This window comes from Schistocerca nitens, chromosome 5 (assembly GCF_023898315.1).
Source record: "Schistocerca nitens isolate TAMUIC-IGC-003100 chromosome 5, iqSchNite1.1, whole genome shotgun sequence".
NCBI lineage: Eukaryota > Metazoa > Arthropoda > Insecta > Orthoptera > Acrididae > Schistocerca > Schistocerca nitens.
In genome coordinates, this window is record NC_064618.1 from 371,706,273 (window position 1) to 371,733,346 (window position 27,074).

The 27,074-nt window shown below is 38.7% G+C and overlaps 1 protein-coding gene across 6 annotated transcripts in view; it reads right to left on the reverse strand.

Moving 5' to 3' along the window:
• The window catches only part of LOC126260807 (protein phosphatase 1 regulatory subunit 12A), a 350,453-nt gene that overhangs the window by 130,882 nt on the left and 192,497 nt on the right, over positions 1 to 27,074 (reverse strand). For 5 of the 6 annotated variants that reach the window (XM_049958170.1, XM_049958169.1, XM_049958171.1 and 2 more), the window contains 2 exons: positions 8,726 to 8,851; positions 1,508 to 1,663 (listed from right to left, as the gene is read on the reverse strand). In XM_049958170.1, coding sequence (XP_049814127.1) covers positions 1,508 to 1,663; positions 8,726 to 8,851 — 282 coding nt within the window. The remainder of the gene's footprint in view (positions 1 to 1,507; positions 1,664 to 8,725; positions 8,852 to 27,074) is intronic. The other variant, XM_049958174.1, reaches the window with a different exon arrangement.

Sequence of the window (27,074 nt, forward strand, 5' to 3'; positions counted from 1 at the left end):
GGTAAACCACAAGGAGGTTAATATGACTAAGCAGAGAGCAGTGTATTGATCGTTTACCTCAAAATGGTTAAGAAACCATAAAATGTGGGCAGTGTACACAACTGTGGAAACCACATAGCCTCATATTATTATATTCCCATAGTTGAAAATGTGTGGGCCCCAAATCAGCAATACACACTAGACAGTTAAACAGAAGTTGTGCCGTACCACGCAAATATGTGTTTCCTTAAGACATCACCTGCAGGACAGTTGGGATAGGGAACAGTGTATTGTTGAATTTCCCACCAAGTGACTGCTAACAAGGGGCTGTACAAACTTCCCCTCATGCATTTTCTATTTGATTCATATCGACAGAGTTTGTAGGAAACGACTAGGACTGCAATATACGTAAACAGGAAGATAACTCTTAACTTTGTATGGCTGCTAGTATTCAAAGAGCCCACTACCAAGGGAGTAAGCGCTTGCTTTTGTAAGCGCGACGTCACTGGATCGAATCTCACTGACTACGTTTTTCCACATTCTTAAGTAATTCTAAAAGAATTTATTATGACTGTGAAAATCAACAATATTTAATGATTCATTTATTATGTTCATAATCTTTATCTGGAATAAAAGGGAAAAAGTAAGGAGATTGGAAATAAAACAAGGATACAGGAAAGCTTTCAATCAAATCAGTATACTCCTCCTATTTACATTATTGTATCTACGTTTACGGCAAGTATAATATGTAACCTATGGAGACCACAGAAATCATGATGATACTGATCGCAGTAGAAAACAATAAGTACTGTGACGTACAGCAAATATATGGAATGCCAAATACTGTTATAATAGAAACTTATTTCCAAAATTGTAGAGGAAAATCCAGTATTTGTTAGATATTTATAATTTGCACAGTCATAGTAAATTTGTTATTAGAACTATGTGAAAATGAAATAAAAGTATCAGCAGTAAAATTAGATCCAGAAACCTCACACTTATGAAACTAAGTGCTTACACTCAGTTGTGGACTATTTGAACACTAGTGACTATTCAAAATATATAAGCACGCCAAAAATTTTCAAATTCTATTTTCTAGAACACACCTGAAAGTTGTGTCTTCCTGTTGACATGTGCTGAAGTCCTAAATGTACCCTACACACACTGCCAATATGAAAAATCAGAGGCAAAGTTCGTATGGTCCCCTTATTTGCAGATGGTATGATCATTGCAACTGCATTATTTTTCTATCAAAAGCAGTATCACATCATGACGGCCCGGTGAATGCATGGAACGCTTTTGTGTCACATTCAGAAAATTACTGTTCTTGGATTACATTTTGAGAATCAAACATCAGTGATCATCCTGTGAGTCACATCATTCCCAAACTAGTGCAGATTTCTCCATTTACAAAAATGAACCACATCACCATCAAAATGTCATGTTGACACGTAATCCTATTTGAAACATCATAGTTAAATATTTTCTAAAATCTTATCACAAAATAAATGCGTAATTAATACTCTACCTTCTAACTTGGTTAGTTGGTAAGGGACTGTTGGCTACAGGAAGAGATTGCCTCGTCGGTGAGGTGTGAGTGGTTATTGTGGTTGTTCCTGTTGTAACAGCATTCAAGATATCTGATACTGGGGAAACAGCATCATCAGCTTCTTTTTTAATACCCCTGAAACAAAACAAACTTTTATATTGGTCTACAGGAAAAATAGAGACATAAACAGTGGAACTGAAAATCAACTGACTGACATGAGAACCTGCAATTGAAATGAACCAAAGAATTTGGTTTGAACATTTATAATTTGCTCCGCGCGCGCGTGTGTGTGTGTGTGTGTGTGTGTGTGTGTTTCTCCTAATGTGTAAGAGCTAACTGAATTTAATATTTATTGAACTGGGCAACTGTGTCACTGATGCTATGTCATAGAAAACATAATAAGATACATGGAGCTTACACTAAGGAAACCAAGTATTAAAAAACAAGACACAATAAAACAAATTCCAATTTACTTCAGTTTACAAATCTTAATAAAGGACAATGAAAAGAGAATGTGTCAGCTACAGTCAATTAATAGTAAATATTCCATCCACAGATTTTGTAAGGGGAGAGGTGTTTCAATAAATGGGCATGATGATAAAGTGGGGATGGAATAATGAGTATTTATAAGTAAAATTGAGATTAATGTGGGCCAGTTAGCTAATAAACTGTAACATTCCTCAAGCAGAAAGAAGTCAGTTAAATTCTTTTGTTAATGGTATGTACAGGGAGATATATTTTTGTATGGCAGTAAACATTGTTTAAAGATGGCAGAGAACATTTGTGCATATATGTCAGCAAACCACATCTTTCCAACAAGTGGTATAGTTTCGAACAATAATGAATTATTGAGCTCGGGAAGCAGCACAATGACCATCAGAAAAGACGAGAAGTACACGATAAACAATTTCCACATTGCTCAGTGCTGACAACACATGGATGGCTTCCACTTCTGCAATGGTAAAAGCAAATCAGCTAGCTTAGTGCTTTACGCCTGATCGACAGCATACCATCTGCACATCCTTCACAGCCAAGGTGAATAACTTAGGGGAGGTAGCATCTCATTCTCTAAGGCCTCCTTTCACAGTAGACTTTCCAGTGATCCAGTCAAAGTATTTTGCCTCCAATTTTAAGCACCACATGTGTAGACACAGAATGGCATTAATAAAGAATTAAGGTTTTCATTTCTTTCCAATGAATTTTAGAGAAACATGAATATCAAATGATGTCATCAATGATAAACAATAGCTAAACCCAAAGTGAATGATCCCACATGTTAGTTAATTTGATTCTGGCATGTGAGACCGTGTAAAAATCAGAAGAAATGTAATTAGTCCATACAATGCATAAGAAAGCTCTCAGTAAGATGGAGCTTTATCACTGTACATTGTGCCATTGTCATGAGTGTGTATCATAAATGTTTATTCCTTGGATGCAGCGAGTAAAAAAACGATGGAGAACATAGCTTTCATTTATTTGGAAATGAGAATGTGAACAAATTGCGAATCACGACAACAACTACTAGAGGTTTCAATCAATATCTGACCATTAGTGATACAAGTTTCAGGTTTATTAGTTTTATCTTCAGACTCCTATCTATGACGGTTTTACTCATATTAGTAACTAATTACTGAAACATGAAATGTTAATAAAATCTAATCAGTGATCACAGTGAAATGTCGAACTTTGTACCACACAGCCAGCCAGAGATTAGCAAAGTTTAAGGAGAAATTGTGCAGTCCCAAGGGCAACACTTATCACTAACGTAAATAAAAATTGGCTTTTCTGTGAGATGTTAATCCTAACTCAGAACTATCTGCACATTTGGACACCACATTGTACTCTGTGGTCTGTGAGTATGAACATATTTCTCATACATGTAACGTTTCCTTAATCACTTTGTGAGATACTCCACTCTCTTGGGGCTATGAAGAAATAGTAGTAAGTTCATAAGCTAGCTGATTAACAGTTCTGTACAGTCACAGACACACATTCATTCAAATTACACATGTAATTGCTCTGACCTCCTCTTTATAGAAGTCCAACAAATACTTTTAGTCCTTCCAGTTGAATAATGAATCCTAAACTGAAGCATTATGCTGCAAATTATTTCTTGGAATAAAAGGGTGCAAGCTGCCAAACACTCTCAAAATACCGCTATGTGCAGAGTTAACGCCACTGACAAAAGCGATATGCTCAGGTGGATTAAGATTTTTACTAGAGTGGAATCTAACATTAAAGACAAACAGTGCAGCTGGAATGATTAATTGCCACTAAACGCACACTCAATCAGCATGTGAGTGAGCTGATTTGCATTGAGATAAGTATCACCATCACAGGTGTCCTCAAAACTTTTTCCAAAAGGGAACAAGATTCTAAAATCCCCATTTTTGATATAACAGATTCATAGAATGTGAAAATGTGTCATGTCACAACTAAATTTGACAAGAAGCATATCAGAAACCACTGATTGATAGCCCCTTAGTATATTTAAAGTAGATTAAATTGATACATAAAGGGTACACATATTTAAATAATACCATTTTACGCATAAATGAGACAACCATGAATGTAAGACACCCCCTCTTTTTTAAAAAGCTCCTTGAGAAATTGTTATACATATTGTGACTAATAAGAACCACAAACTGTTTTGGTGATATGAACTATCTGACTAAAAACCTTGAAAAAGAAGTTGTTTACACTAATTTTTATCTTCATTTTTTTGTTTACTACCTAAGCCAGTCATCATCTTCATATTGGGTGATAGTTTGATGTAACCAATGAGACAAGAAGAGAGGCAATGTATTTGTATATAGGAGAAGCAATGAAATTTATTATAATGATTTATAATTTTGTTCTGTGTCGTATGTGTCATTAATTGCTGTGTAATGACTGAAGTTAATATTTTGTAGATTGTTGGTAGGCATGTTATGGGGCGATACTTAGCTGGGTTTGCTGTGTCTGCTTCATCTTTAGGTTTCAGATAAGTTATTCCATGTAAGTGTATCAGGGAATGTGTATGGGTCTGCAATGTAACTGTTAAATAATTTAGTTAGATGTGAATGTGTTGAGGTGAACTTCTTTAGCCAGAAATTTGCTACTTTATCTTTTCCAGGAGCTTTCCAATTGTGAGTAGCATTAATTGCTTGGGTGACTTCATGTTGCAAAATTATTATTATTATTATTATTCTTTACTTTCTCAAGACGTTAAGTCTGGTTAAAAATGGAAAGTGACACGGACCTTAATGAAGCGTCACTTCCTGTTAACTGTATGGTATGTGTTATATTGCATTTAGGAACTTTCGGGTAATTGAACATGTATCAATAATTACTGATTTCTGTAGTTGTATATATAAGTTTGGATGTAGCTGTATTGCATTGATGTACTGGTGGATATTGTGTGGTATGACTCCTGTAGTTGATAGTATAATTGGTATAATGTCAACTTTATCCTGATTACACATATCCTTGACTTCCTCAGCCAGTTGGATGTATTTTTCAATTTTTTCTTCTGTTTTCTTCTGTATATTTGTTGTATTTGGTATGGATATTTCGATTAGTTGTGTTAATTTCTTCTTTTTATTGGTGAGTATGATGTCAGGTTTGTTATGTGGTGTTGTTTTATCTGTTATAATGGTTCTGTTCCAGTATAATTTGAATTCATCATTCTCCAGTATTATTATTATTATTGTTATTAATAATAATAATAATATAGATAGTGATACCACCAAAGACAGGGTTAGTAAGCAAAAAATGTAGAAAAGAAAGCAATCTGTGAATTAATGTAAACCATTTCCTTTTCATTTATTTTATTTCTCCTTGTATAATCAAAATGTAGACAATCAACAAATGGCATAAATTTGGAACAGATATAATGTTAACTTTTTAGATAGACACTTTATAACAATAAAAAGGTTTGTAATTTTGATTGGTCAGAATGTTAAAAATCAGTTTTTCTCAAGAAGCCTCTTGGGGGGGAAAAAGTAAGAGTAAAAAGCCTACTTTGGTATTGTTCCATACTTGTATGCATACATCTTGACTGCAGAAAAGTACTGAAAGTACTGTCACTTCAAGGAACCAGCACAATCTCCTGTAAACAGTACAATGAACACAAATACCCAAGATGCATAGTTTCTGATGAAGTCACAGTATTTTCTATCATGCATGATATGTTAAATCTGCAGCTTAGTAGGGTCACTGACATTCATTACTGGACGTTTGTGAGAATTTTTCAAGAAATAAAAAACCTGTGACCAAATTCCAGCAGGAGGCAACTGCCTGAACTTTAAGCCTCCCTCTCACCCTCCCTCAAAATCTCCTTTGAGGACACTAAGGATCACAATATGCGATCTTGCAGAAGTGAACTGCTGTTACGCAGCTGACTTTTGAAGGGGAAATTTGAAAGTCTGCTCTGATCGGATCAGAGTGAAGACTTGCGACCCGAAAAAACTTTTTTCGGGTATACCCGCAGGATTCGGGGGGCAAAAAAAAAAAAACCTGTTGATGGAATGGCACCACATATCTTCTATAGCACTGGAGCTTAAGAGTCTATAATCAGTGTCATCCTCACCTACATTATCACCACCTTTAGAACCTAACTAAACTGTAGAACGGAAGACTTTTCTTGGAGCACTTTTATTACAGAATTCATGGTCCATCGCAAGTGCTACCAGCAACTTTTTCTCAGATATGAAAGCTAACTAGCCACTCACCATATAGCGGAGGTGTTGAGTCGCAGATAGGCACAACAAAAAGATTTTCACACTTAAAAAGTGTGGGAGAGTTGCATTTGCGGAAGGGAGTGTGCGTGTGCATGTGTGTGCGCGCGCGCGCGCACATGTGCGCACGTATGTGTGTCTGTTGTTGACAAAGGCCATTGGCCGAAAGTTTTAAGTGTGAAAATCTTTTTGTTGTGCCTCTGTGACTCAGCATTCCCGCTATATGGTGAGTGGCAACTTTTCTTCTCATAAAATTGTTACATTCCAATCTGGATTATCCACAGTGAGGGTAGACACCTGCTACAATAAATATTTCCCCTACATTACTCCATTCCATTGTGGCACTTGTTTACCCTGCACACTGCAACCCCATGTAAAATGAAACAAGTTTAGATGTGTGCACTATACTTACTGTTTGTGAATCACTTTATTTCTGGACTCTTTACTTCTGAATTGGCACAAATTGAACAATTTCTAGCTGTTAATGCCGTGTGTCTAACCAGTCTAAAAATAATAATAATAATAATAATAATAATAATACAGTCTTATGTAGTTACTGCTGAGTTGTGCTGTCAATCATTTATCTGTTTTGAAGTAAGTAATGAAGCAGTTTCTGGACAACTGCAGTTACTATCTACAACTTTGAGAAGACGTTTTCTTGAGATACTTAGCATTTGTTACGTGTATATCTCACTTTTATCATCAGCAATGAATAGGACAAAGCAGAACACATATGTGTAGTGAATGGACTATGTAATGGACCTGTAACCTCCACCAGATGGCACTAACTGAAAATAGTTATTATGGATAACTTACATAATCAATATTAAGAGTCTTACTAAATTGTGATAATAGTAATGATCTTTTGAAAATAATTTAGTTTCATGACTGAAATAGAATAAAAATCATTTAGTTTTTATCCCACAGAAACTTCATTTTTCCCCTCAGGGGGTAATTACCCCCAGGTTGGGAACCACTGCTCTACAGGCTGAGAGATGCCTCTATGAGGAAAGGACCATACAAGAATCCAAGGGTGATTAAAACTCATCATGGCTACACGACCTTTGGCAAGAAGTCAATTTATCCTTGTTAATGAAAGATTGTTCTTGGTTACAAAAGCATCCTACCCATCACATTGATATATGTGCATGCACGTACACACATATCTCCTCTATATGGGGAGTAGCAACCTATCCTTTTCATAATACCGTTTTTATTCCCACCTGCATTTTCCATTGTTTGATACTGATAAATATGTAAGTGCTAGGAGAAACAGTTGTGTTGTGACAAACCAAGTGCATGCAAACACCCATGCTATTGGTTAGCCGCTGTCTGTAAGTACAATCCAATATTACACTTTAACTGGGAGATCAGAGACAATTATTACTTAGAAGCACACGTTTTTTCACATAATGATACTCAGCTTGGCTAGATAATCAATAACAGAAACCATCTCTACAATCGTATGTCCCTCAACTGAGCTATGCACTCCATGCCACTAACACACCAACAGGGAAGGAAAGTGGGCTACTGAGGATGATGTCTGTTTGTGTGCATCCAGTTATATGTGCTTTCGTGTGAGGGAAATGGACCGATATTCTTGAGTATCTTGTTACAAAATATGCCCACGAAGACATGGGAGAAATCCACTCCCCCAACAATAAATAACATCCTAACATGACACATTAAATTTGTTAAAACAAGGACACCACAGTAGTTGAATGAATAGTTTGGTTGAAAGAAATCACGACTACACTATATTAACAAGCACTTTCAAAATTCTCTGCGAATGTGTGGCTGATCTAGAATGAATAATATTTGCCACAGCCAACATTTATCCTTCTACTGGTTAATGCAACATTGGAGAAGGGTCTGAATACGATTGAATGTCCACACTTTATTTGAATATCTTAATTATTCTAAGAACACACCCGCACTATCCTTCAAAACTGAGAACTGAATGGTGAATATACAGAAAGAAATGCATATACAATCAATTGCTTAGGCTTCCCAAATTCACTCTTAGAGCAGAAATAGTTTCCACCTCCCTTGAAATGCCTAAAGTTTTTCTTCTTGTATAAGGAAAAATGCCCTTTAAGAAATGTTAAAAGGTTATTTAAAAGAAAGTTTTTATGCACAAACATTATTTTTGCTCAATCAGATGAATGTATTTGGAAGAAGGTAAGATGGTGTTTGGTTCCTCTCCACACACACTCATACCAAAACAAAAAGGAAATACTTTCACTGTGCCAGTAAAATATCAAGATGGCATTTCCATTGGTGAGACCAAGCCCATGTTGATCAGTAATATCCATGGCAATAACATAGATGAATAACATCACCATCACCATTTTACACATACTTCATTACATAGTAAGCATCCCATTCTCACGTAATTGATTCTGCAGTGAGACAAAACTGAAAACAGCAAACTACTGGACAGCTATCAATTCACAGGTAGGGCATTTTAAGTTCCTACCTTGAATCACACTTGTCTCGTAGTGATGCAGAACGTGTCGGAAGGGCAGAATCTGAGGATGAGTGTAACGTAGGGCATGAACCAGCTTTTATTCTCGCTTTTAACTCCAAGTATTTGGGATAAAACCTGCATGCGCCAAAACATAAAAATACAAAGCGATTGTGCCGTTAAGATCCAATGCAGGTAAAAATGTAAAGTGTTTTGCAAATGCAGCAAACAAGCACAAAGCAGGTTAAACACAGGTTGGCACCTCAATGTTAGTACAATTTTTAGATCATGGAATAAGACATAATGCTTTTACTGCCAAATTCATGCATTAGTATCAGAAGGAACTCAGTTTATAACTAAATGCAATGGGGGGGAAATGGTTTAACAGGCAAGTATGGATCACATCAATCACACTTTATTACATATTAGTGATTTCTCTTTCTTAAAGCACTGTAACACAAATTTCACAATCATCCAATGTCTTCTGTTAGCTGGCTGTTCCACCATTCATCAAACATGAAGCCTGATTCACACAGTATCTTACATAAATATAATGACATATGTTGTTCTAAGATTAGTGTCCGCAATTTTCCTCTTCTTCCTGTTACAGATTCTCCACTGTTTGTCCTCACAAATGACAACTGTTGATGGTGATATTTGGCTATCAACCCTTCATTTGATTTGATATGGCTCACCATTCTTTTTGCGTGGAATTTCCCCTGTTCAATATCAGTGTAACTGTTGCAACAGACATCATCAGCAACCTGTCCTATACACTCACATCTTGACCTGTCATATCTATTCTTCCTCTCCACCATGACTTCAGCATAAAACTTTCTCCAATCTCATAAAGAATATGATTAAATAATTAACTTATCTCCAAGATTTTCTTGTGACAGTTTAATATTAAGATAGTGACTGTTATTAGACTTGCATGGACTGAAATTCCTACAAAATGTATCAATGGTGTATGAAGGAAACAGTGGCCCAATGCTGTGTTAGTGCTAGAAGATGAAGTGATTAGTGATGTCATCACTGCAAGGAGAGAAATTGCAGACATGGCACAGCAGATTGGATTCACTGATGACAATGAAGAGAATGTGTATGGCCTTCTAAACTCTCATTCAGGGGATGTAACAATGAAGATTTAGTAGTTTCCAGTAAGAACAGTAACGAAGAAGAAATAGTGATCCGAGGAAGTTCTGCCTGTTAGAAAACTGACAATGAAGAAAATGATCTATGCTGCAATGACAATTTTTGAAGAACATTAGCACAAAGAGGTATTGAGTGCAACAGTTAAGACAGAAATTGAAAATTCTCTTAAATGTTACAAATAGTGGTATTGTATAATCAGCTGGAAAAGAAAACTACACAGCCAACAAAAATTTCTTTGCAAAACAGTGTGGCACTTCAAATGAATGTTAAGCACCTAGTGAGAACACTTCAGCCACAAAGGATTTTCACGTAAGGAAATCCATCATGGAAATTGAACCGTCTATAGCATCATCAGATTCTTCCAATACAGATGATCCAGAGGCTATTTAGTATTCAGATGGACTTAACGAAAATGATTTTAGTGTATTATTGTGTGTTTTCGGTGTTAAATTTTCAAGTATATAAATTCCGCATTAAAATGTGTTTCAGAAAGATAATAGTTATTTTTTGTAAAAATAATATGAAACTGCATTTTCCAACTTAATATGAGCATAAGTGAGCACCTAACCCAATATTTTACAAATAAAATGACACTATTTACTCAAATTCTGTATGCATCTAACTATTACATACAAAGAGATTTACCTGTACATCAGTTGCTGATGTAGATAACTTAATTCCACAAGAAGAATGGAGTAAAATCACGAATGTTGCTGGAAATGACACATTCCAGGACTGTTTCTTGTGGTGACAATGCTTTGACTTCCACACCCGAGGTAAATGTGAGTGACAAGTGTGAAATTCTAGTGAAGGAGCACTGTGAGTTAGGAGGTGGAGGCAGTGGTGGGACGATGCTGAAGAAGAAGAAGAAGAAGAAGAAGACGTTGCACCATGTTCCACAGCTGCTGTGAAGATACTTGATATGGTCAGGAACTACTTTTCCTCTTTTACTGTAGACCAGTCAATTATAACAAACATCAGCCAATTGGAGAGAGAACTTCTGTCCCTACAGTAGGCTGGAAGGACAAACCAAACACCTCATCTTATTTTTCCAAAACTAAAGAATGTGTTCTGTAAGAAGTGTGATTACATATACCACTCTCTTTGTTGTGCCTAACTGCGACTCAGAATCTCCACTATATTGTGAGTAGCAACTTTCCTTTTTATAATATTATTACAGTCCATCCAGGATTTTCCATTGTTAGATTCTTGATAAGTTTGTAATTGCCTAAACATTCTTGAATTATGATTTTTGGATTATTCCTTCCACGAGCCATCACAAAGCCCCTACCTAAGAAAAACCTCTAAGAAAAAATATTTAGGTACCTAGAAATTCATTAAAAAGGGGTTTACTGTATTTTCTCTCTTTGATTCACTATATTTTAATATAGGCACTGACTTGTTACAGGAAATCTTCATTCCATACTCAACAAAAGCTTCCAAATTTCTTAGCTGATTACAATGTGTGTGATACTTCTTGGTAATCATCTTACACATCCTACTCCATGAATATATCAGAAAAGATGCAGGCTTTAAGGCATCTGCAAGTAAATATCCCACAGAATTTCCCAGAACTTAAACAACAACCGGCGTGTTGGTCATATTATCTCATCACTTGGATAAAGACAGAAATTAAATCAGAATTTTTAAGCTTCAATGTCTTATGGCCATCATGTTACAGTGCATTATAATTCAAAACCTACCTAACAGTAATACATCAAACAATTTTTGGAATCATCTCACAATGATGGCACATTAATAATCAGTATAAAGCATGGAACTTTTAGAACTGTTTGAATACTTTAACATTTATTCATCTCCATATTCTGGATATTTCAAAGAATTCAATTAATTTGATAACAAACATCTTATATGAAACATACAAATGCAGTTGCTGTCTCAACCTGCAGAGCAGTATAAGTGGTTATTTTCTTCTTGCACTGTATGCCTGCAATAACTGTCATTACAGCAAGCATACTCAACATGAATGAAAAGTGTACACATCCAAAATTAAGCAAATAATTCTGTCTTATCAAATATAAAGAAGGGAGACTAATTTATAATTAAGCCACTTACCTACATATAATCATGCTGAGTTCAAAAGTTTTATAGCATGCAATATTGACATTCAATGGAAAAATCCCAACCAAAATGCAATCAGAAAAAAGGGAACAAAGAAAGAAAATGAGAAAGGGTGACTCACAAGCAACACATCACACAAATTAGATAAGAAGCTCATAAAAAAAAAAGTCACGGGAATAACACAATGCAATTTCATTTTTGTTAGATATTGTTAAAGAAGAAGAAGAAGAAGAAGAAGAAATAGGCTTTTGGGCCACTCTTTGCACGAAGACATGCAGGACGTGTGTGACCATATCAGCTATTTGCAACGATCGCACTCATTTCTCATATAATTAAAATATTTATTTACTTTTTGTAATGCTTGTATAGCTTCATCGTATGAAAATGAAGCTACAAAATTCTAGATTCAGTTTGTTATTTGAAGTTAAATATTAAACAATGGAAAGTCCAGGATGGAACAACAACAAAATTATGCCAAGGATGGACTGCTACACACCACCCATACAAAGGAGACGTTGAGTCACAGACAGGCCCAACAAAAAGGACTGCTATACATTTAGAGCTTCCGTGTGTATCTGCAGCTCAACGGTGAGCAACAATCTACTGTTTTCATAATACTGAAGTTAAATGTTTTTTGCTTTTTCACAAATTTCATATATTTAACACCGTTGCGGTTTTTTAAGCTATAATTAAATCGTTTTCTGCAACTACCAGCTGCAAAATGTAGTACTTTATAAATGAAACTCATTGTACAAGTTTGATACCGCACAACAGATAGCATATTCGTGAGACAGCATTCCCTTACTAAGCCAATATATGATAATGGCCTACAGATTACAGGGAATGAGAAAGAGTGATAGAGATGACAAGGAATAGAAGTGTACATTTAATCTGGTTGCACAGGAACAAATTAACAAAATGGAAACGACACTTTGGGGAGTCCAAACTGCTCTGTCAAGAAACAGCTACAAGCAGGCATAGCATGTAGGGAGATATCTGACAACAAACAGAGGTGTTCAAGATACTTGCAGGGACAGAGTAAGAAATGATGATGATATTAAGACCCAACATCCAAGGAAAATGGTGTCAAAGGGATGGAAAGATATTGGCAACAGTAAAAGTGAAAGGACTGAAATACATAAAAACTGTCTAATGCCGAGACCACATGCTAAATGGGAATGTATTATACAACAAATCTACAGCAATTTGTGGGAACGACTAAAAAATGTTTTGCACTAACCTCTTAACTTGGGAAGTATGAGGTTTTTTAATGGAAACTTCTTTCTCAACACTCTTTCTATCAGAGAAATCGCTACATTGTTAACTGGGTAAAGGAAATACAAGTAACTGGCATTTCCATTCAAGTTCACAAGAGTATTTTGTGTTTCCAATCATAGTTGTAGACTTAGAGAAAGCTTTTGATAATGTTGACTGGAAAACTCTCTTTCAAATTCTAAAGGTGGCAGGGGTAAAATACAGGGAGCGAAAGGCTATTTACAATTTGTACAGAAACCAGATGGCAGTTGTAAGAGTCGAGGGGCATGAAAGGGAAGCAGTGGTTGGGAAGGCAGTGAGACAGGGTTGCACCCTATCCCCGATGTTATTCAATCTGTATATTGAGTACATTGAGCAAGCAGTAAAGGAAACAAAAGAAAAATTTGGAGTAGGAATTAAAATCCATGGAGAAGAAATACAAACTTTGAGTACGGTATATTAATAATTTTTACTTATGGACCGTCTGACAGCAACTGAATAAAACACAATTTTAGTGCCATACGCGTTTCGCCTTCATTTTCTGCAAGGCATCATCAGTGGCCTGGAATATGTACATATGTTAGCTATTTTATTTACATTTTTGTCATTGTGCCTATAGGTTATAAACAGTTCTGGTGGTTGGTATTTCCTATTAAGTAGTAATGTTTTGAACTGTACTTACAGGTTGCGTGGACAATTTCCTACATATTACGCACCTGTTGCATTTTGGTGTTGTTCTTCTTCTTATGAACGCCAATTTGCGGTTTTATGTAGGAAATTGTCCACGCAACCTGTAATTACAGTTCAAAACATTACTACTTAATAGGAAATACCAACCACCAGAACTGTTTATAACCTATAGGCACAATGACAAAAATGTAAATAAAATAGCTAACATATGTACATATTCCAGGCCACTGATGATGCCTTGCAGAAAATAATGGCGAAACGCGTATGGCACTAAAATTGTGTTTTATTCAGTTGCTGTCAGACGGTCCATAAGTAAAAATTATTAATATACCGTAACATTACACGCAACTGAGGAAGACAGGACTATAAAAGTTGAAGATGACAAACTTTGAGGTTCGCCAATGACATTGTAATTCTGTCAGAGACAGCAAAGGACTTGGAGGAGCAGTTGAACGGAATGGACAGTGTCTTGAAAGGAGGATATAAGATGAACATCAACAAAAGAAAAACGAGGATAATGGAATGTAGTCGAATTAAGTCGGGTGATGCTGAGGGAATTAGATTAGGAAATGAGACACTTAAAGTAGTAAAGGAGTTTTGCTATTTGGGGAGCAAAATAACTGATGATGGTCGAAGTAGAGAGGTTATAAAATTTAGACTGGCAATGGCAAGGAAAGCGTTTCTGAAGAAGAGAAATTTGTTAACATCGAGTATAGATTTAAGTGTCAGGAAGTCGTTTCTGAAAGTATTTGTATGGAGTGTAGCCATGTATGGAAGTGAAACATGGACGATAAATAGTTTAGACAAGAAGAGAATAGAAGCTTTCGAAATGTGGTGCTACAGAAGAATGTTGAAGATTATCACATAACTAATGAGGAGGTATTGAATAGGATTGGGGAGAAGAGAAGTTTGTGGCACAACTTGACTAGAAGAAGGGATTGGTTGGTAGGACATGTTCTGAGGCATCAAGGGATCACCAATTTAGCATTGGAGGGCAGCGTGGAGAGTAAAAATCGTAGAGGGAGACCAAGAGATGAATGCACTAAGCAGATTCAGAAGGATGTAGGTTGCAGTAGGTACTGGGAAATGAAGGAGCTTGCACAGGATAGAGTAGCATGGAGAGCTGCATCAAGCCAGTCTCAGGACTGAAGACCACAACAACAACAATCATAAGCAGTACAAAGACACTTGTGTATGTATTTCTATTTGTCAACATGCCTCGAAGGGCCATTTGAAGTTTAGACATGTACAATATCAGGCTAAAAAGTCCATATAGGGGTGTGCAATCATGTTGCTTTGGCAGCTATTAAAAATTTTGTCTCAATCACATAATTTCAATTCAAATCCATATATGATGTGATTTGGTAAAATACAAGGGCAGCAGGTATTCAAAATAGATAGGCATTGTAAAATTCTCCCCCTGCAACAGATATACAATTTATCTTCAGTCTTGTATAAATGTAATTACTAAACTATGACACACATTCATGTATGAATAAAGTACGACTGGTGCCACGAGGTGTCACAATCAACAGCATGTCAATTGCAAAATTATTAAAATGGACAATACAATCAATCTTACTTTGTGGGATTAAAATTAAGTAACTGTGGAAAACATTTAAATACAGGCAATGGAATAAGATAACACAACAACTCACCTACAAACTACACAACTGCTCACCTATGAACTATGTCCCACAGCCAGTTTCAAGGGAAAATGGACAATGTAGAATCAAACGAAAGTGCGACTATTAACAAGGTATGAAAAGATGGATTGCTACTTACCATAAAGAAGACTCATTTAAGTTGCACACAGGCACAGTTAAAGACACTTACATAAAGCTCTCGGCCACAGCCTTCATCAGCAAAGAGAAACAAATACCATTCATACACACAGCTAAGCACATCTCACACACATGACCACCAACTCTGGCAGCTCAGACCAAAATGCATACCAGTCTGAGCTGCCAGAGATGGCAGTCGTGTGCATGAGATGCGCTTAGTTGTGTGTATTAATGGTATGTGTTTCTCTTTTCCTGATAAAGGCTGTGGCTGAGAGCTTTATGCAAGTATCTTTTTATTGAGCCTGTCTGCAACTTAGCGTGTCTTCTTTACAGTAAGCAGCAATCTATCTTTTCCCACATTGTCGATATTCCTACCTGTAGTTTCCATTGTTTAAAAGTGTGACTGTATTTATGCATATACAAAGCATTGCCGGAAGGGAAGTAACATTACACTAATTGTTAACCACTTTTACATTATTACATATAGATACAAGGGACTATTTTGATCCAACTTTCTGTTCTGCTTCAAGCAGTTAGGCCCTCTGCTGCTGCCTGTTCGCATCTCCAGAGTGGCAAGTCTTGTATTCAGTTTTTCCTGTGTTTTCACAGTAATATAATCTGAAATTTCGTTCATGTTTTCCTACTTAAGAGGTTTAATCTTTTGTTTTTAACTGCAAGTGTAAAATCAGGCAGCCTGTAGCGCAGTTTTCATTTCTTTGAACAACCAGCTACACAATACACCAAGAAAACATGGCCTATTGGTGACACATCAGGAGGGTAACAAGTTGCATAGCTAGGTATCTATCTGCTTTTGTAATTTACTGAAACTTCCTGGCAGATTAAAACTGTGTGCCCGACCGAGACTCGAACTCGGGACCCTTGCCTTTCGCGGGCAAGTGCTCTACCTGCTCAAGCTGTGAGTACCGGGCGTGAGTTGTGCTTCGGTAGCTCAGATGGTAGGGCACTTGCCCGCGAAAGGCAAAGGTCCCGAGTTCGAGTCTCTGTCGGGCACACAGTTTTAATCTGCCATGAAGTTTCATATCAGCGCACACTCCGCTGCAGAGTGAAAATCTCATTCTGGAAATTTGTAATTTACTGTTTCAGTTAGCCCTGCTAGCATGGGCAAGAGATGTGCATGCTGGGTGTGGACACACAAGGAACTGGCTGCAATTCGCGAACAGCAGAATACACTTTTGGCTATGATCTGCCGCCTTCAGGCTGCTGCCTCATGGTGTAACGGTGTCAGAGAATCTGGCATGTCACATGGGATACCCAAGGTGTCACTTCTTTCGCCCATGAACTCAGCTGTTGAGGCACTTTCTAGTGCACCAAACATAATGATCAGCCCTCGCAGAATAGTGAGTGGCAAGCAGAAACACATTCGTATCACTTGAGGCAGATGGGCAATGTGGATGCTGGCTGTCTGGCTTTGCCTGTTCACCCTGTGAGTCAACAGGTGACCACTCCTTCAACATGGTCCAAGCCGGCACATGGGGACAGGTGTTTACTAGTTATTGGGAGCTACAACATTAGGTGCATTATGGAGCACCTTAGGAAGGTAGCATTCAGGGCTGGAAAGAAAGCTAATTTTAGACTCTCAATGTCTGCCGGGGGAGCCTTATCTGAGATGTGGAGGTGATCTCGCATGTGGCTATTAAGTGTGCAGTGTGCAGTCACTAGCAAATTATGGCTCACATCGGCACCAACAACGCCTGTCACATGGATTCTGAAGCGACCATCAGTTCGCACAGGCTTGTGGAAATAGTGAAGGCTTCTGATTTCGTGTGCTGAGCGCAAACAGGGATCGCAATTTGCAGCACTGTTCCAAGAGCTGATGAGTGTCCTTTGGTTTAGAGGCAAATGGAGGGTCTAAATCAAATGCTTTGTCAACTCTATGACAGTCTTGGCCGCAGATTTCTATACCTGCATTTTCGATTGGGGATTGTTAGGATTCCTCTTGATAGTATCGGGGTGCACTACACAAAGGCTACTTGGGAAGCAGAGTACTTGTGGAGTGCACATGGTTCTTTTTTTTTTTTTTTTTTTTTCTTTCTTCTAGGTTAGGCGATAGTTTGAGGTACACTGAAGAAGACTCCACAGTCAACACGCTAACAGTGAAGTCAGACCACTTTCCAGAGTAAAAACATTTCGACTTTCAAAATTTTTAACAGCAAATTGTTGCAGTGTTTATAACAAAGTTCCTGAATTTACTGGCATCCAGGAAAGCTCTCGCACAAAAATTTTCTTGGGAATGAGCTGGTTGAAACCTAAAGTAGAAAATTTCTGAGATATTTAGCGATTCAACAGAAAGACAGATTAGAAGCCACAGGAGGGGTAGCGTTCACTGTAGCTGACAAGAAAATTACCTTTACTGAAGCCGAAACTGATTGTGACAGCGAAGTTATCAGATTGCACGTAACACGTCTAGGTGTAACCTAGCTAACTGTTGATGGATCCTTCCCACCAATGCCAGCTTTTCTGAATTGTGCAGGTGGGAACTTTTCCTGCAATATATCCTACATTCCCGTAACCCTCCCGGCCTCAAACTTCGTTAATCATTGTACTCTCCCATCCAGCCCCTTCTCTATTCCCATTCCAGCACTACACAGCCTTCATTCCTCCACCGCAACCTGTTTTTTTACTTCTCTGGTTTTCAGCTCTCCGCTGCTCTCTGTCTAACCTCCTGTGAGCACATAGGTGCCCTACCCTCTTTGCACCTCATCGCTGCATGCTCCCAACAGTATGTCACTGCCTGCCACCCATACCCTACTATCCCTTCCCCTCCCCGCCCCAGCCTCCTCCTTACCCCCACCCAGTTGCCACTCCCATCATACACTAGTGTTGCTGCTCACAGTGTGGCCTCAGTTGCCGAATACTGCAGTCATGTGTTCGTGAGTGGGTTTGTGTGTGTTTGCCGTCTAACTTGGATAAAGGCCTTACTGGCTGATAGCTATATTTGTGACAGTCGTACTGTTGTGCTTATCTGCAACTCAACATCTCCACTACATGGTGAGTAGCAACTTTCCTTTTCACAATACTGTTATAAGTTAACTGTTGGAACTTTTACCAGCCACTTGATTGTGCTGCGACAGTTTTAGAGTCATTCAAAGGAAGTCTACAGTCAGTAGTGCATAAATACCCAGACCATGCTGTAGTACTAACTGGAGATGACTTTAATCTACCAAGGAAATTCCAGGAAGGAATATCAGGAATGTAAAGATAGATTGCTACTTACCATAAAGATAAGTTACAGACAGGCACAATTGAAAGACACAAAACCGCTCAACTACAGCAGCTCAAGCCACAGTGTCACTCTGGCAACAACCAAATGGCATTTTGGCCAAAAGCTTTTGTTTTGTCTTTTAATAGTGCCTATCTGCAACTTAATGTGTTATATTTACAGTAAGTAGCAATATATCTTTTCCTACATTGCCATTTAATCTACCATGTGCAGACTGATACATATATGGATTCATTGTGCGGGATGGGTGTGGAGAGGATGGTGGGACGGTGTACAGCAAGTCAGTCTTGCAAAGTACTTTTGAACATATTTTCTGAAAACGTGTCTTGAGCAACTAGATTGGCAAGCCACATGTAATGGAAATATCTTAGACCTTGTAGCTACAAAAAGGCTGGAAACTTGTATAGAGACTGAGATTTGTGATCCTCATGTCATTATAGCGACTATGGTTACAAATGTTAATAAATCAAAGAAAAAGGCTTGGAGTGTGTTTCTGCTATAACAAGCAGACAAGCAGGTGATACCCCCCTTACTTAGTCGATGAACTGACATCATTTAGTTCCAGCAAGATGGATGTAGAGGAATTAATGCACATTTAAACAGATTGTAAATCATTGTCCAGAGCACTATTGTGCCTAATAACTGGATTAAGGACAGCCTCCATAGTTCAAAAATGAAATTCAGATAACACTGAGGAAGCACAGGCTGTTGCATTTTTTATTCACACGAGAACGTGCAAATGACAACAGGCAGAGGTCATTAAGATTAGTGTGTCTGTGATGGTGGCAGTGATGTTTGGTTTGTGGGACACTCAACTACGCGTTCATCAGCGCCCGTACAAAGTCCCAATTTTTACATAGACTTATTTTTATGTAGTCCAATCTTGCCACTGTCACAAATGATGATGATGATGATAAAATGAGGAGAACACAAACACCCAGTCCCCGGGCTAGTATGTCTGTGAAACGATCTATGCATGAAGCATACAACAACTACCTCAATCACACCTTAAGCATTAGGTCTGGCTGAGAAACTGAGAAAATTCTGGTCCTATGTACACCTCTGTTCAGCATGTGTGCTGTTGCCTAGTATGCACAGGGTCCACCATGAGCCCCAATAACTTGTCCCTGCATGATGGAATCAATGCTTATAAGGAGCAAATGGTGTCTTGTGGTATAGCCATCCATGCTGCATTCACTTAGTTCCGAAGTTCATTTGTGGTGTCAGCCTTTTGCCTTGCCCTGCCAGTTCATTTGACTTGTTACCAACCAAAAATGTGTGGGATAGGGTGAAATGACGGCTGAGCAGACGGGGGAGTGGCATTACATTGGCTGGATTCACGCAAGAGCTGGCCCAGTATCTCTTGCGTGAATCCAGCCAATGTAATGTCACTCCCCCCCGTCTGCAGCAAAACAAAATGTGGTCATCATTTTCAAACTAGTATAATCTGGATTTGTTCAAAAACACTATCTGATACCACTTTTGTCCCCAGTGATGTCATTCCATATACTACTGCCGTCTAGCCTGTTTCTGCACATTCATCAAAGGTAGGCGGATAAGTGGATGATGCGCACATAACCTATGGCATAATAAATGGCAAAGGACTGTCAGTCCTGATAGTGTATGATGTGTTACATTGTTACACTGTTGTGACACAGCTGAGTAGGGCACAAATCTGTTCTGCAGTGCCATTTGGATGAGAAGTCCATCTTCTTGGGGGGATGATCTGGGTGGTGGGGCCGGCCCCTTATCGCTACATTTTATAGCCTTCCATGAACCATTCTACATACACCTGTTGCACTGCTGAAACACTTCGTCCCACATGAGCAGTATTTTCCTGGATGGATGCAGCACTTCCTCACATGCCATTATTGCACCCTCTTAATATAACCGATTTGAAGGTACGGTTCGCACATACATCTGTAAGGCATCCTACACATCTACTCACGTCACTCTGATCCATTACCTTCGCTTTAGAGTGACGAGAGCCGCAGGCACATTTTACTGATCAATGGTGTTACACTGTGATATCTCTGTTGACCTTGAACCTGTGGCCTGATTTGGTTCAAATGCTAATCATTTCTGCAGAACATGCCAATGTAAAGTCTTAGACATAGAAACTGACTGCCGGCAGGCCAGTCACAGAGACTAAGTCCGAGTTGTTCGCTTAAGGTGGCCAATAAAACTGACTGCCCCTGACAACGCACAACCTGGCAACACTGCACAACCTGGCAACACTGCACAACCTGGCAACACTGCACAACCTGGCAACACTGCAAGACGCGGAAGTGTCAGGAGGAAGTGTTGTCTACTTCCGAGATGATGTCGTGTTGTGTGAGCCCATGATCTAGTGGTAATCATCATGCATTTTAAACTTATAGTCACATGTTCACATCCAATGTGATCTCCAGCTCTCATGTAAAGTTATGAGTATGAGTCTGACTGAACATCGAAGATAATTCGCTTCACATTCTACCTGCCAGTAATAACAAATACTTCCAGAAACAATTCTGCAGTGCAGCTTGTGGCTGTGTCGCGATCAGAGCAGCCTATACTCGAGCGTTTCCTCACGCTGCAGCAGCCACTGGCCAGACGACACATGGCGCCTGAAATCAGGCGCTGTCCAGGTGAAGGCGGCACGATGCTGTCAGTGTATTTATCAACTGTCATTTTCGAATTTGAAGTTATAGTTATCATCTTGCAGTTAAGCATTGGATTTTGTACACTTGAAAATCATGAACTACAGTTAAGTGTTGTGAAATTGGGTCACAAGTGGAAAAGGTGTAACATCTCCAACTCAATATTTACTTTTGGGGTAATAGAGGGGTGAATGCAGAGGAGGCAGCTCAAACGATTTTGACTGTGCGTGGAGTGAGTACTTATGGGAAAAATATTCCACAAAAAGATATTCTTATTTCAACAAAGACTGTTCTAGAATAAATGATTTTCCACACTAAAGAAGTCTCAACTACTGATACAAGTAACGGATTACCATTTTAATCACCATGCAACATTTGCAGTCAACAGACAAGATATGGATGTCTGGTGTAGGAGTACTGCATGCAGTATTCGATACAACAAAAATCAACAGAGTGACTATTATTGAACGTCATCAGGTCGCTCATTGAGCATTCCTATGCAATACTGTTACTGGCGACGAGTTACGATGCCTTTATCATTTAATTCCCAAGAAGAAATGAAAGGTTGAACTCTGCCAAAAGACAAACTCAAGCAAAGAGTAGTGTGAACATAATATTTCCCATCTGGTAGTTCCAAAAGTGTGTTTTACACTACGAATTCTTCCACAAGGATGTGTCCATCACAACTGGAATTTGTTCCCAACAACTGAAACACCTTTTGGTCACACTGTAAGAAAAATCGACTGATAAAACTACATCACATGTGCTACTGCATGATAACGCACTTTGTTGATTTGAGAAACAAAACTATCCAAGTGACTGATAGGGAATTCATATCTCAGGCACTTGTCCCTCTGATTGTTTACTTGGGAACTTTTACTTTCCTGCTCTTGAGTGATCAACCTTCATGGCAATTCGTTTATAGATGAAAATGCTCTTCAAAGTACACTGGTTTCATGACATTGTTAGCACCAGTAGGTTTCTGAAGGCATATAAATTGTAAACTGCTTTAGCATTATCAGATTGTTTTAGATATTGTGAAAGAATATACTGTTGCTGATTAATTTCTCTTTGATGATTACTGTTGTGTTCAATAAACTAATGGAAAATGCAGTTAAAATATTCACTGTCCTAATATAAATTAAATACAACGTGCTACCTAAACATCACGACGGCAGTCTATCTTAGTAAAGCATTAAGTGTCTGTTAGATGATTGTGCTTATTTTGACACAAATTAGTAGGATATTACCGACTTTTAACTTTGAGAAGGTCTGTATTTACTTCATGTCCCATATCATTCTCAAGTATTATGAAAATGTGGCAGTTCATAGATAAAATTATGTATTCACAACAACAAAAATTTTTTTGGCAGAAAACAAAAGTGGCATTGTCAAGTTTGCAGTACCATAAAGTTTTTGCTCTGACACTAAGGGGTATTGAAAGTAGCAAGACGAATTTTGCCCGAGCGTTGTCTTGCGATTTCTTTATAGAGTTTCTATATGCCTGCTTTAAGCTCTGCTACAAAAGAATTCAAAATCTGGCTTTCAGCAAGTCTTGAAAGGCGAACAAAATCAGCTTGCATCTGTTAAGTAAGCATGTTACCTTGGAGCTAGCGAAGAGGTGCAGCAGATGTGTCTTACTTATTGACCCAGTAGCCCCAATGACAGACAAAATGCAAAATAAGAGGCGGGAGTAGTTATATTTCCTGTGTGGAATGACTTTTGTGGACTCTAAAGCATTTATCGATATTCTTATACCTCAAGAGAAAGTCACTCACATTATCCAACTGAAATGACATGTATATGACTGTAGTATCTGTTCCCGAAAGAACAGTTACCGTGGATGACCATGCAGCTTGCTAGAAATGAAATGATAATTAAATGGACACCCTGTTTGCAGCTAGGGTGTCCATTTAATTATCATTTCATTTCTAGCAAGCTGCATGGTCATCCACGGTAACTGTTCTTTCGGGAACAGATACTACCGTCATATATAGTTAAATTATGGCTTTCCGGCCATTGACCTTCTTGTGCGAACGCACACTCTATGCCCGAACTCGTACGGGACTTGGTAGATTAATCTGCCACGAGTAATGAGTATGATGGGCAAACATCTATTAGGCGCACTGCGAACGTAGTGGTGTTGACATGTTGGGAATGTGGATCTCACGGGGAGCGTGCAAGGGATAAATCCCTGCAGTCGCGCTATTCATCTGTGTCCTCGGTGGCTCAGATGGATAGAGCGTCTGCCATGTAAGCAGGAGATCCCGGGTTCGAGTCCCGGTCGGGGCACACATTTTCAACATGTCCCCAATGAAGTACATCAACGCCTGTTTGCAGCTAGGGTGTCCATTTAATTATCATTTCATTGAAATGACATGATAATATCAAGTGAATTTAGCAGGATAGATCTGTGCCATCGAGGAAGTAATTAGTCGGTCACGGAGTTGCCAAACATATTCTGCATTGTTGCTAAGTTTCAGTTATACTACCAGGAAGGATACCAGCTGACGTGTTCTGTGACTGACCTCTTAAGTGACTATACCTTAGTCTCAAAGTTGTGGTTGGCACGGGCCAGAATATCCTCATTACTTGTAATACATCGGTGCACTGAGTGCAAACAAAATGTCATAAATTAATAAATGCGACAATTATTTGTGTTTTGTTGTCCGAATCGGACCGAAACCTCGAAAGCCTGTTCACCAGACGCAATTCACAATTTTGGACCTTCTCCAGTGGTTGAGTTGGTAACGTATCTTTGCTATACAATATTATTATTGAGATCACTGTCATTGGCTCACCCGCCAGGAAACAGGGATAACCTCTCAATTCTTGTTGTCAGCATTTCTGACTGATATTCTGCCGCTGCTCAAAACGTGAAGACTTAAGGTGAATTGGAATATTCCATCCTGCAAAACTCTGATGTTTCTATTCTTCCAGCTCTAATATTCAAAACAATTAATAATGCAGTCATAATTAGTGGACTCTGACAAACTCCATCTGTCATCTGATAATTGTGAAAAACTACTTTCTTCGTCTGCACAGTAACACAATATGAACTCAAGGGTTTCGTAGAATTCCTATGCTTAATTTCGTTGTGATCATTTTCAATGACAGTAGAGGAGGAGCAAAACCGTCCGACTTGAAATATACTTTTCCAGCGGGATTTGAATCTTTGGTTACAGTTGCAGTAGCACATCCATTGAGGTATTAAGAATGTGAGCATTCATTCGTTGCTGTAGTATGTCTAGTGAAATGAGTAGGTTAATGCAGCTCCAGTCTGTCACTATCACATTTTCTGAATAGCACTTAAGATAGAAGTGTGTGTGTGTGTGTGTGTGTGTGTGTGTGTGTGTGTGTGTGTGTGTGTGTGTGTGTGTGCGCGCGCGCGCTTTCGGACATGCCCGAAAGAACAGACACTACCAATAAAAACAGACAGCCTTGTTAATCAATTAAATATCAAAGGTCAGATGTTCAGGCTGTCACAGTGCATCAAAATACAGCTACGGTGGCAGATGAAAATTTGTGCCTGACCAGATTTGAACCCGGATTCATGGTGTGTTCTCTTTCAGACGTGTTCGAAAGAACAAACACCACACATATATGCTTATGCAGGGTGGTTTAGGAGGAACAGCAGATATTTTAGCAGTTGGTAGTATAGACAAACTGCATAAAAATTCCATATAAATGTGTCCACATTTTATTGAGTACAAAGATACAGCTGTTAGTACCTAACCCTAACAAACTCAAATGAGGACGTTCAAAGCTGATTTTCAAAAATTCCCCCACCAACTTCAATGCACTTCTGACTTCTCCTTAAAACACCACTTGTAGCTCTTCTGAGGTCGTCTTTGCGATCTTTTACAAGGGCTGCACTATTCATAAGCCAAACGATCAAATTGCCTCTTGGGTTTATTTTTTCTTTGTAGACTTCGCCTTTCAAACATCCCCACAGGCAAAAATCGAAAGGGATAAGGTCTGGGAACATTAGTGGCCAAGAAAAGTGCCCGTATCTACTGATCCCATCTTCCGGGAAATGTTGGGTTTGCACGATGTTCCACCTGACGACTAGAATGTGCAGGAGCCCTTGTCACTCTGGAGGAACATACGCATTCTTGTAGCCTAAGGAACCTCTTCCAATAATGCTGGAAGCACATTTTCAAGAAAGTGTAGACAATGGGATCCTGTAAGGACCAACAAACTAAACGAAAATACACTGAACTCAGCTGTATGTACTCAATAAAAAGCAGACATGTTATATGTCATTTTTTTCTGCAATTTGTCTATACTACCACCTCCTACAATATTTAGTATTCCTTCTGAAACATGCTGGATAACTATTCAGGTCTCGCCAGGCCAGTTTTCAGTGTTAGATGCATAACATTGTTCAAACCATCACGGGAATACAGTGACAGTGTAGCAGCAAGTGAATGAAATAATGGGGGAGGGGTGGGAGTATGTGTTATGCAGCAAATATGAGAATTTGCATCTGGTGAGGAGAGTGTATAGGTAGGTCCTGCAGGCATCTTGGCTGTTGTGTCCCGATAGTGCAATGATCAGTGCGTCTGCATACTATGCAGGACATCCAGGTTCGAACCCTGGGTGAGCACAAATTTTCATCTGCCGCCACTGCTGTATTTAAATGCCCTGTGACATTGTGGATGTCTGTCCTTAGATATTTAATATGCAATTTTTTTTTTTTTTTTTTTTTTTTGAGGCAATACAGGTGATCTGCAAACATTTGTCTTGCCATCAATGTAACAGGACTTCAACAGAATCCATTCCCCAGTCATTGCTCTGTTACAGCAGTAACCCATGTTATATACATGCAAATCAGATTGTAGTGTATATTTACTCAAATAATGAATAGTCAGTAGCCAACGGCCTTGCTGCAGTGGTAACACCGGTTCCCATCAGATCACCAAAGTTAAGCGCTGTCGAGCTGGGCTAGCACTTGAATGGTTGACCATCCGGTCTGCCGAGCGCTGTTAGTAAGTGGGGTGCATTCAGCCCTTGTGAGGCAACCTGAGGAGCTACTTGGTTGAGAAGTAGTGGCTCTGGTCTCAGAAACTGACATAGGGCTGGGAGAGCAGTGTGCTGACCACACGCCCTTCCATATATGCATCCAGTGATGCGCATGAGCTGAGGATGAGACAACGGCTGGTCGGTACTGTTAGGCCTTCATGTCCTGTTTGGGAGTAGTTTAGTTTTTTTAATGAATGGTCAGTATACAAGTATTTATGAACGTAGATGCAGGATTGCAGCGAACTGATCACTTAACCAAGTGCAACGTAGAGTACCTGTGTAGCAAGTCATTTCAGTTGCACAGCTGATGGTAATATTTGTCATACAATTCACTGCACAATTAATGTAATGCCCGCACGCTGATCTCTGTAGTCATACTGTATCATTAGCAGATCATGAATGGAGAACTATGTTCGTTAAATCAGATTCCTCAAGCTAATGCCAAATAAAGAGAAGTGACAACGCCACCACACTACCTTTAGTTACGTAGT